Here is an 11440-nt window from a genome sequence, read left to right as displayed (position 1 = left end):
GCCTCAAAAAAAGGCAGTGTATAACCTTCCTTTTTTACCAAAAATCGACTGCACCAAAATTTCTCGGGAAAACACTTTTTTCTATTAATTTTGGTGCGTAGAATCCAAAACAATTCGTACTTTTTCGATCAGACTTCTCAATCAAAAGTTATAGACTAGAAACTAGGGAATGCAATACCGGGATCGCGGGATCCCGCAGCATTTTTGCGGGATTAATACCGCACATAAACGGAGCGGGATCCCGCGGGAATTGCGGGACTGAGGAATTTGTCGACCAAGGTGGGAATAGAAGTTCACCTTTTTTGTGCTTTGCAAATTACAGGTGAGGTTTTTTTGAGTTCTAAGTTAGGATGAAGGTACTATTTTTTGAATTTGTGATAATTATTGATTTATTTTAATACAGATGTTAACCGCACAAAATTGCTTAGTACTTATTTAAAATTTTGCGGGATCCCGCGGGATTAGCATCTAATGATCCCGGAAATACCGGGATTGAGATTTTGCTGCGGGATTGCATTCCCTAGTAGTACCTATAAACGCCACTTGGTAAAATAATATAATAACATAATAAATGGTATATTTATTAAATAGCTAAATTCGATGATTTAGTCGTGAGGCAGCACTGAAATAGGCAGCGAAAGTCAGGGGCGATAGCGAAAATGTTTAATTCGCCAGGTAATGAAAAAGAGGAGCTGAGAAATCATACAAAAGACACTCTGGCAATAAAGCAGAAAAGCCGCCGCACTCTTGTGATTGACTAAAACGTGATCAAGTTCAGTTTGAAAATGCTATTGCATCCAATGACATTTCAAGTATCGCCGCTGAAATCGCATTTTTCACAGAAAAACTAAAATATGTCAAAAACGGCTAAATTTAGATAATATACCTACATGAAACGTATTATAAAATCTTACGTAGAATCATAACATATGGTAAAATATAAAATAATATATAGGGTGTTATATTTAAAATAGGCAAGTGTGCTTCAACTTCCGGTATAACCAGAAGTGTCACCAACTCGAAAATATGTTAGCGGAATTCCTCTAATCGAAATTAAAATATTGTCAAAGTTTTACAATATTTCAAGGTCCGTTTTTCGAGATATGCATAGCCGATATTCGTCGTGGGGCATCCTGTGTAGTTAGTCAAATTCAAATTGCAACTTATGTATGATTCACCTGAGCTAGTGAGAGTTAAGGTTTAAAAAAAACAACAATTTTCGTCAACATCAGAAGATAGAATTTGAACTAGAAATCCAAAAATAAAATTTTCGTTGAAAAAGTATTGGGATTTTAAGAATGGATTGAGAAATATGAATATTGAAAAGATCCCAATGAAGGAAAATTTTACTTTTGAATTTCTAGTTCAAATTATATGTTCAGGTGACGAAAAGAGAGCGAGCAGAAGAAGAAGACTTCAAAACTCTGTAGCTCTTATGAAAGTATTTTGCATATGCGCGACTTAACTTTTATATAATTTTCAATCAATGACGATTCCTCCATTCAACACTAACAAATAAGAAGATACCTATAGACAGATATACGTAAAGAACGGATATCTGTGCCTATAGGAAAGTTGAACGAAAATGGAAATGATGAAAGACATGGAAATCCATTCATTTCGAAGAGATCTTTCTTTAAAGTACCACAAACGATATAGTTTTCCTTATAGCGAATATTCTAGAACTCCAGAGAGACATCGGGCCGCCACCAGCCGCTATCGATGCGCTATCAAGTCCATAGAGATTAGTTACCGGCCATAAGGGAGCATATGCATATAGCAACGGAACCCAGTGCAGCGCTGCTGAGCAGCCCAGTGTGAAAGGGCACTTACAAGTATTTACTTTGAATTTTGCAGTATTATGCTTCCTTTTATTCATATGGGCCATTGTGTTTCGTTTTCGTTTTCCACTCATGTATTGTAAATCTACATGTTATAAATTTGGGTACAATAAGTGAGTGATAAATAAGAATTATCTGTTATAAGCCAATCTATTTAAGGACTGGTATAAATTAAGTAACAGGTGGTCGGTTTAGGCTTCAAAGATTTTTTGATTTTACAAAAGTTGCCGGTATAGAAAATTTTATACGTGTACCGCTTCATAAGGAAATAGCACAGAACTAGTATTTTAGAAAATAAAGCGCTTTAAGATAACGGCGAGTGTTCAAGCGGGTAAGAGTCGAATCGTTACAGTGTTGCCGGTTCTAAAAAAGCGTTGTGGTCCAAGGTGCAAAACGATTCATTGGCCCGTATGAATAAAAGTAAGCAAATGCTTATACTTGCAAAATTCAAAGTAAATACTCGTAAGTGCTCCTTCGCACTGGGCGACTTAGCAGCGCTTCTAAGCAGAAGGACAGGCTTACTTTTATTCATACGGGCCATTGTGTTATATTTGGAGTGGCAAGTAACATTTAAGAACAAGTTTATTAATCAAAGTTGTGCACCTAATTTGCTTATACGAGGTAAAAAAGTTAAAGACAATAACAAACAGAGCATCGGTTTTAGCCAAGAATAAAGAAATCTTGGATAACAACCAAAATGATAAATTAGGTGAAGGTACGGACGAAAGCTAAACATTGAAGGACAGACTAAGGAAACAGTTTGTACAAAAAACTTAACACTGAACTAACTACTAAGAAAAGAAACGGATAAGGCCAGAGGACTTTCTCTGTTCTGGCTCTCCCTAAAAAACAAGATACAAAAAAAAGTTCAGAACATAGTGACACAAGTTATGGAGGAGAATATTGGGCAGAAACAGTTTGGTTTCAAAAGAGGAATGGGCACGAGCGACGCAATGGGGAGGCAAGAACGATCGAGTAAAGATATTTGGAAAAAGGAAAGACCGCCTGTGCAAGTTTTGTTGGCATTCTAAAGGTATTCGATTGGGTAAACTGGGAGAAACTGTGGGATATACAAACAGGGCGACTAATACGAAACAAAAGCAGAAACCATGGTTAGCTGCAAAAAGACGGGGAAGGAGTTAGACAGGGATAGTGTTTATCACCAATTCTGTTTAATTTATATGTAGAAGACAAGACGAAAATATGTCGGAGCACTGAACAGAGGAAAATATGATATTAACATCGGAGGAAAGGGGATTGTTAGTATACGATTTGTGGATGACACGATTGCATTTGCTGTGAGTGAAAAAGAGGAGAAGAATGTCATTCGGACGGATAAGATGAGCAAGTATTAGAGAGAAAAGAAAAGTATGTTAAAGATCATAAAACGAAGGAAGTAATCGAGGGAACTTGGTTGACGACCTGAAGGAAGGTGAATAAGAATATGAAGGAGTAAAGAGATGAGCAGAGGATAGAGAGTGGTGGAAAAGAATCATCAGAATCATCTCAACAGTTATGTTACTCAATAGGTTTTAACACCTTAGGCACAGATATATGTATATCTGTGCCTTAGGTGAACGTGGACTGGTACGTATAGGTATAATGACATTGTAATTATAAATACGACTATGAGTACCAAATTAGTGCACACAAATTTCTATGAACCGGTACCTACACTTGGAGTTAATTTGCAATATTTTGAAAGCGGATTTTAGTGGCAATTGCTTCATAAAAATTCTTGTATTCGTCGATTTCGATAAATTTCCGTCTCTGTTTTTTTGACACCGTATACGCGTAAATCCACGTTCCACCCCTTCGTAAGTACAGTAACTTTCGCGACAATGCATTCTGTAAGATCACGGTTTTGCACATGAGCTGCAAAGTAATCGGGGCGCCGAGATTGTGGGGCAGGGCATCCCATATATGTATAGGTATTAGCGTTCCATGTGCATTGCCCTATTAGTCTCAAAGTATTTCTGGCTATCTTGAGGGAAAGTATAATCTCGGCGCCCCGATTACTTTGCAGCTCATGTGCTCCGGGCCTTAGCAGCTTCAAGGTAAAGTATAGACCAGACAACAAAATGATGGCAACTGTTGAACACGACAACTTGTATCCAGTATGCCAACAGTATTGCGCGTCCAAACCAAAACGTAGTTGGGACAAGATGGGGCGACGGTTTATTGTCTGAGGAAACCTCGGATCTAATAAAACGGCAGAGCATAGCATCGTCCATGTGACCCTACGAAGCAATGGATTTGATGAAGGTTCAGTAGGCTTGTTACATGTGGCAACGGTCCAAAGGTCTGCCAGTTATCGAGTTCACAGGCATACAGATGGACTACATCACCGACTCCCCTATAAAGCCTGCATCGCTTTACTCTGCCTCTTAATAAATAATTACTAACAAAAAAGCAATTTAAACGAAAATATGTGAAGTAATATGGTAGATAAATGTTGACAACAACGTCCACACCCAGCGACAGCCACGCAAGTAACATACAACAACATCTTTTCATTTTTTGTCGCACAACATGTGCGTAGGTTGCCGAGTATCCATCAACTTGTTGCGGGCGATTGTTGTCTGGTCTGTACTTACCTTTACTAGTGCATAGGCAACTCATCTTACACATCGACCGTATTTTACTTTTCAATATGAATTGCATCGTTCTGGAGACCGTTGGTGGATTGCATTGCATATAAGTTGAACAATAAATAAATAAAAATGTTGTTTTTGTACCAGTACTGAAGTTACTGTTGGTTAAAATAAAGCCTAGCAATTACTGATTTTATACTTTTGTTAGTCCATTGTGGCTATTTTTACTATTGTTTATCGGTATAATGACCAATAACAATTTTATAATTTTAATTTTACATTAATTAATTGTTTCCAGAATAATTTGGAACGGGCACACTAAACGTGCTCATTAATATTTTTTCAAACACGATTATTACCGAGGTCAAACGCAATTCCTAAGTTTGATTATAACGTTGAGTGAAAATTCAATGATTATAATCAATTAAAGGAACTAAAAATACAAATACGAATCGTGCGCATGTCTAACTTACTTAGCAGCAGGTGATTTACACGCTTGCTTTTTTTACTAATTGTTAATCTTCCTGTTTTAAACATTAAAACATTGCAAGAAATTAATAATGGGGTGGGGATTTTATACATGCGGCCCCAACGAAGCTCTCGTTGTTTCAGGTAAGCAAAAATAAAAAATAGTTAAAGAAAATTAACGTTATAACAGAACTGGGCGTAAAAGTATGCGCACGCAGCGATAACTGGCGCGAAAATTATAAATTTTAAATTGCAGGTTGCTGCTACAGAAGGCCTCATGTGGTACCTGGCGGTCGCGTTTGGGTCTGGCCGTGTGTTCAGTTAGTTCAGAAGTACGTACACAATCGCCTTTTTCCTACAATAATTTTATAATTTCCAGAATATCCCTGAATACAATGACGCTACAAATCGATAGTCCAAAGGTGTATACGAGCCAAGGGGTGCCCATTTCAGTCTCGGGCGTCGCTCAAGTATGTATCAACACTGTACGGTGAAGTACTTACATATTTCAAAATAGGTCAAAATCCAGGGGCAAAATAAGGACATGCTCCTAGCCGCATGTGAGCAATTTTTGGGGAAAAAGGAGTCGGAGGTGCAACATATTGCTTTGGCTACGCTCGAAGGCTATCAAAGGGCTATTATGGGCTCGATGACCGTGGAAGAAATTTATAAAGACAGAAAGAAGTTCAGTAGACAGGTTTTTGAAGTTGCCTCTTCAGACTTGGTTAATATGGGTATTACAGTTGTTTCGTACACACTTAAGGATATCAGTGATGATACGGTGAGTGCCCCTTTCAGTACGAGCTGAAGTAAATAAAACAATCAAAACGCGCCCATCACATTATATAATTTTTCAATGAGATCAAGGCCCCGAGTTCTTGATTAATCTTAGAAAGAGTTCTGATAATTAGGTTGTCATAAAAAATCAATTTTGACAATATGGGCGGCCTACGCCAACGCAGCATCAAAAGTAAACTTTTTTACTCGCCTAAAAATATTAATATAATTCTAAAATTTCTGATCAGTCACTAAAATAGTTCCGCGAAAAATCAATACAATAGACTTCGTCAAAAGTTCCGTCCAGATCTCCAAAATGCCACCAAAAACGTTCTCAACTATTTCTTATAGAAACGCGTGAAATATAATCATAACCGTTTTCTGTCTGCCCGTCTGTACCACTACTAGTGCTCCGGACTTGATAGGTGGATTGCATTCTTTTAACCTGAAGCATCATCATCCAACAAAAATTAAGGTGCTATACCTATGTTACTCCAATCAGAATTCAAACTATGTATATTTGGCATTTGGAATATTCTCCAAACTTTCTAACTGTAAGGTTTACCACAAGATTCGATTACGGAAACTCTCTAGAACGAGCAGAACTCGAATCCCATACCGTTTTCGAAAAAACCTTGTTGAAGTATTTTTCGAATCTTGAGGTACTATTTGGAACCCAAAAAGTCCATCTTGCCGACATCATTTTATGCCTTAATTGTATTTTGCTATCACTTTCTCAAAAAACATACATTCGTTTTCAAAGAATCTATTATAGTTGCTCACTTTTTATAGGGGTATTTACTCAGTTTGGGCATGGCTCGAACTGCTGAAGTAAAACGCGACGCCAGAATTGGCGAGGCGGAGGCACGCGCCGAGGCCACCATCAAAGAAGCGCTCGCCGAAGAACAGCGCATGGCTTCCGTATTGCATAACGACACGCTTATCGCAAAGGCCAAGCGCGATTACGAACTGAAAAAAGCCGCGTACGATTTGGAGGTGCACACCCAACGAGCGACAGCCGAGTTGGCCTACGACCTACAGGCCGCCAAGACAAAGCAGCGCATTCGTGAGGAAGAAATGCAGATCAAAGTTGTGGAGCGCACGCAGCAAATTGCCATACAAGAGCAGGAAACTTCCAGACGTCTTCAAGAGCTGGAGTCGACCATCAGACGTCCGGCGGAAGCCGAAAAATATCGTCTGGAAAAAATTGCGGAGGCCAATTGTAAGCGCGTGGTTTTAGAGGCGGAGGCGGAAGCTGAGGCGCTACGGTTGAAGGGGGAGGCGGAGGCGTTCGCCATCGAAGCTAAAGCTAAGGCCGAGGCAGAGCAAATGGCTAAGAAGGCCGAAGCCTGGAAGGAGTACAAACGAGCCGCAATGGTGGATATGTTTATGGATATTTTACCGCAAGTCGTTGCCGAAGTGTCTGCTCCTCTTTCTCAAGCAAATAAGATCACTATGGTATCTACTGGGCAGGGAGAAATAGGTGCCGCCAAGTTAACCAGTGAGGTGTTAACCATGGTCGCAGGAATTCCACAAGTAGTGAAGGCTATGACCGGAGTTGATTTAGTACAAGTAAGTCTATGTTTGTTAGTTCATTGCAAATTTAATCTTTTTTTTTAGAATTTGCAATCAATCCGCTCTGTTTAAGATGTTTCTGCCTTTCATTTTTCCTATGGACTATGGTGTTAGATACGTACCTACAGTATGCTCCTTTTAGTATGTTGTTTAGAATGTGTTCATTGTATTTTAGATCTTATTCTTCTCAAATAATGGGTACTCATATTTCTACATTTTTACGCAAAAGATTGTAATCATTTTGGTAATTGTTCATTTATGTTAACGTTTTAAAATATATTTTTTGCAATTAATTTGTTAATTTTAAGCCTAACCACATTTGGGTAGGCAACACATTATGCAATTCTCCTATAATTTCTTTTTAGAAAAGCAGATTTTTTTAAAATGGAGATCACAGGTATATTCTTTACGTGTGTCTGTTGGAAAACCAAGGAGTGGGGAGGAAACAGAAATGCAGGAAGAAAGGGCACTGAAAATGTGAAAGAGTTGTAACGGTCCCAATTTCATGCAAAAATCCATCCATCATAGTCCAAAAATACGTTCACTTCTAAATTCTTCCTTATTCGCGAAACTTTTTACCCCCATTGGCCCTTAGATCTTGTGGTACTGACTCTCTAACAGCTGGAGAAGTTAGATAACCACATCTTATTCTTCTCAAATAATATGGGTATTCATATTTCTACAAGTAAAACCGCCACATCCACGAACTTACCCAATTTGTTTTCGAAGCAGTGGTTAATGATAACTCCAACATAACAAGGGGCGGCGCACTACGATAGCAATACATCACACGATTTTACTTTGTTTTCCATCCCAACTTGTGGGTAATCCAGATTTGACCTCTTTAGGAGCTGAAATAGCAAGTGCTCTTGTTTTGGCATGTCCTTGAACTTTCTTCGCAATCTCTAATTTGTTGGAAACGGAGTCTTCCACATAGTTCTCTGCTACTGCAGAAGATTCCCAACCACCGTGACGTTTGAGGGTCGTAGCATTTGCCAAAAGTGTTGCCGAGGCCTTCTCCACCTTTTTGAATTATCTAGCTTCTTGTGGATGTTCAATGCGGTCCTGAGCATTGGATACTTGCTCCACATCGAAGATGTAGCGTAGTCCTTTTGTTCCAAATGTAGAAAATATGCTAATGAAACTTTCTCCACGATTTTCCAAAGGAACTATTTTTCAAATTCGGCATGCTCCTTCCCGTACGCACTCTTGGACTTCAAAGGCAGCGAGCGCATACCTACTAACTTTTTTGGCTGCTTTACCTTCAAGAAGTAAATCCATTCGTACGAATTTTGTTGCCAACATTTTCGAGGTATCTACTCAAATAAATAATCACAACTTCATAAAAGCTCGTTCTAAGCGCCGTTGATTTATTTCATGCAGGTAATACAGGTCACGACCCATTTCGGAAAACATGTTTACCTTGCTCATTGAAAGGTTTTGGAGAAAATCTTGTATTTGGTACTCGTGTGTCATTGGTCCACTTTTCTCGTGTGGATAAAGATAACCTTGATAAATAAATAGCTATCACTGGCATAGTGAATTTGGCTAACATATTAAAGGTGCATATATAGGCTTATGTCTCCAATAGCACATTTTAATTATCCCTATTCCTTGATAACGAATTTAGGCGATTGGACGACGGAAACAATTAAGCACCACAATCTAACAAGGACGTAAAACATCGAAATGAGAACGAAAACTTTGTTTGAAAATTGCCTTCTTTCTGACCGTTTCGATGGGTTTCGGATTTTTTACTTGTGGACCAAGTGAAGCTTTGGTCATTTCTGGTGAGGTCCATCGTATGATACCATATATAACAATTTGATAATTTTAGGATGTTGCTACTCCCGACCTCGTTTGGTGCCAGGAGGCCGAGTATTCGTTTGGCCTGGAATTCAAAGGATTCAAAGGTGAGTAATCTCAATTTGTTTAATTTATTCACTAGTTTCTGCAGAATATCACTGAAAACTATGACACTTCAAATTGACTCTCCCAAGGTTTACACAATACAGGGCGTTCCCATTTCTGTATCCGGTGTGGCACAGGTGCGGTATTCGTCACGCTTTGGATGTAAAAAATAACAGCTTTCAGGTGAGAATCCAAAGCCAAAATAAGGAAATGCTTTTGACGGCGTGCGAGCAATTCTTGGGGAGAACTGAGGCCGAGATACAGACTATTGCCTTAGCGACCTTGGAAGGTTACCAAAGGGCGATAATGGGGTCCATGACCGTTGATGAAATTTACAAAGATAGAAAAAAGTTTAGTGAACAAGTCTTCAAAGTTGCCTCCTCAGATTTGGTTAACATGGGCATTACTGTTGTTTCCTACACTTTGAATGACATCAGTGATGATATGGTGGGTTTAGATGAGGCACACAAATACTATAATAATATTCAGAATATCTGTTGCAGGGATACCTGGCATGCTTGGGCATGGCGCGTACGGCTGAAGTAAAACGTGACGCAAGAACTGGCGAGGCAGAAGCTCGAGCTGATGCTCGTATAAGACAAGCGATCGCCGAAGAACAGCGTATGGCATCCGTTTTGTTCAATGAGACGCAAGTAGCCAAAGCACGTCGTGACTTTGAACTGAAAAAAGCATCTTACGATGTTGAAATAGAGACACAGAGAGCGACCGCTGAATTAGCCTACGACTTGCAAGCGGCGAAAACTAAACAGCGCATTCAAGAGGAACAAATGCAGGTTAAGGTCATCGAACGTTCACAGGCGATCGCCTTACAAAAGCAAGAAGTGCAGAGGCGCCTGCAAGAACTTGACGCGACTGTTAGCCGTCCGGCGGAAGCCGAGAAATATCGATTGGAGACGATTGCTGAGGCAAATCGAAAAAGAGTGGTGCTCGAGGCGGAAGCAGAAGCCGAGGCTTTGCGCCTAAGGGGCGAGGCGAAGGCTTTCTCCATTGAGGCTAAGGCTAAAGCGGAGGCCGAGCAGATGGCGAAAAAGGCAGACGCGTGGAAGGAGTATAAACGTGCCGCAATGGTCGATATGTTTATGGATGTTCTGCCGCACGTTGTGGCGGAGATTTCAACGCCTCTTGCTCAAGCTAAAAAGATCACTATGGTGTCGAATGGGCAAGGAGAGATTGGTGCTGCAAAATTAACAGGGGAGGTTTTATCAATGGTTGCCGAAATTCCTGAGGTAGTGAAGGCCATGACTGGGGTTGATATTGCTCAGGTTTGTGTTTTTCCAAAATTGTAGATTAATAATGATATTTGTCTTGCAGTCCATTCGCACGGTTTAGGATCTATCACGCTGAAGATATGTCATTATTAGGGCGCAGTTCTTCTATGCGATTTGGAATGCCTATCTTGTGTGCCACAGTGCCCCACGGCCATTGAATAAAAAACCCACGGTCCAGTCTTGTTTTTAACTTATTTATGTCGAGAAGGTGCCCTCGTTCTTCAGTACAATTCACATTAGCTTTTTCTTTCAAAGTTTTGAAAAAAGCATAGGTATCTAGACTTTAACTCCCTCCTTACTTAAAAAAAGTTTGTGGAGCACTATTTTGTTAATTGTATTGCACGCAAATGTTTAATTCTCAATTTGGGCTTCTTTAATAAAATATGATAAATAAAAACGTTTCTTCCAAATAAACAAAAGTCCACCGTGTTTCGTTTGTGAGCTCCAAAATTGTTTTTTAGCACATTTCCACAAAAATAAAAAAAAATGCGCTATTGTGATGTTTCAATTATTTTTGTTGCTTCCGAAAGCTTTTGTCATTTAGAAGACGAAGGCTAATCAATATTTTAAAATTTCAATCCCGTTAAGTAATTATTAGATGTTATTGGTTTCCTAGGTTACCTAATTTAAAACGAGCATTAAAGCTGCAAAAACATGCAGGTTTACGCCGCTATCAGTTTTATAAATGACAATTTGCGTGATGTGAGAAATTCCAAGAGACAAATGGAGTTAATTAGAAGTATGAATTTAATGAATTTAGAAATTTCATCTCACACATTTAAGTGAGTATAATTAACAGTAGCTAAGTAAATGAGTTGCCGTAAACAGCATCCAATTAAGTCGTAAGTGGTTTCATTAGAAGCACATTAAATTAATTAAGATTTTGGAATATGTCCCCGATTTTTATGATGATCAGAAGTGGAGAAATTAATTATTTTAATTTTTGGGCATACCGGATTTTTAAGACTCACTAGAGTTTTCAAGG

The 11440-nt window shown here is 39.1% G+C and overlaps 2 protein-coding genes across 2 annotated transcripts; both read left to right on the top strand.

The window, feature by feature from the left end:
• Window positions 1-4879: 4879 nt before the first annotated feature.
• Window positions 4880-7548, top strand: LOC116161880 (flotillin-1-like). The gene is made up of 6 exons (XM_031475361.1): window positions 4880-5047; window positions 5160-5235; window positions 5283-5373; window positions 5421-5684; window positions 6473-7252; window positions 7301-7548. The coding sequence occupies exons 1-6, from the start codon at window positions 4996-4998 to the stop codon at window positions 7325-7327; spliced, it is 1290 nt and encodes a 429-aa protein (XP_031331221.1). The 5' UTR covers window positions 4880-4995; the 3' UTR covers window positions 7328-7548.
• A 1362-nt stretch (window positions 7549-8910) lies between these two features.
• On the top strand, window positions 8911-10866 carry LOC116162193 (flotillin-1-like). Its single transcript, XM_031475746.1, has 6 exons — window positions 8911-9045; window positions 9093-9168; window positions 9213-9303; window positions 9350-9613; window positions 9670-10449; window positions 10499-10866. The coding sequence occupies exons 1-6, from the start codon at window positions 8994-8996 to the stop codon at window positions 10514-10516; spliced, it is 1281 nt and encodes a 426-aa protein (XP_031331606.1). The 5' UTR covers window positions 8911-8993; the 3' UTR covers window positions 10517-10866.
• Window positions 10867-11440: the final 574 nt, after the last annotated feature.

This window comes from Photinus pyralis, unplaced genomic scaffold, assembly GCF_008802855.1.
Source record: "Photinus pyralis isolate 1611_PpyrPB1 unplaced genomic scaffold, Ppyr1.3 Ppyr1.4_LG10, whole genome shotgun sequence".
Classification (NCBI taxonomy): Eukaryota; Metazoa; Arthropoda; class Insecta; order Coleoptera; family Lampyridae; genus Photinus; species Photinus pyralis.
The sequence above is the reverse complement of the archived record's forward strand: the minus strand, read 5'-3'. Positions and strand labels throughout refer to the sequence as shown.

Excerpts from the sequence above, each read along its gene's own strand:
- LOC116162193 (XM_031475746.1), top strand. The coding sequence starts at position 8,994 with ATGGGTTTCGGATTTTTTACTTGTGGACCAAGTGAAGCTTTGGTCATT. Across the intron at positions 9,046-9,092 it reads TGAAGCTTTGGTCATTTCTG|GATGTTGCTACTCCCGACCT; the intron begins GTGAGGTCCATC and ends TGATAATTTTAG. Across the intron at positions 9,614-9,669 it reads ATGACATCAGTGATGATATG|GGATACCTGGCATGCTTGGG; the intron begins GTGGGTTTAGAT and ends TATCTGTTGCAG.
- LOC116161880 (XM_031475361.1), top strand. The coding sequence starts at position 4,996 with ATGGGGTGGGGATTTTATACATGCGGCCCCAACGAAGCTCTCGTTGTT. Across the intron at positions 5,048-5,159 it reads CGAAGCTCTCGTTGTTTCAG|GTTGCTGCTACAGAAGGCCT; the intron begins GTAAGCAAAAAT and ends TTTAAATTGCAG. Across the intron at positions 5,236-5,282 it reads TGTGTTCAGTTAGTTCAGAA|AATATCCCTGAATACAATGA; the intron begins GTACGTACACAA and ends TATAATTTCCAG.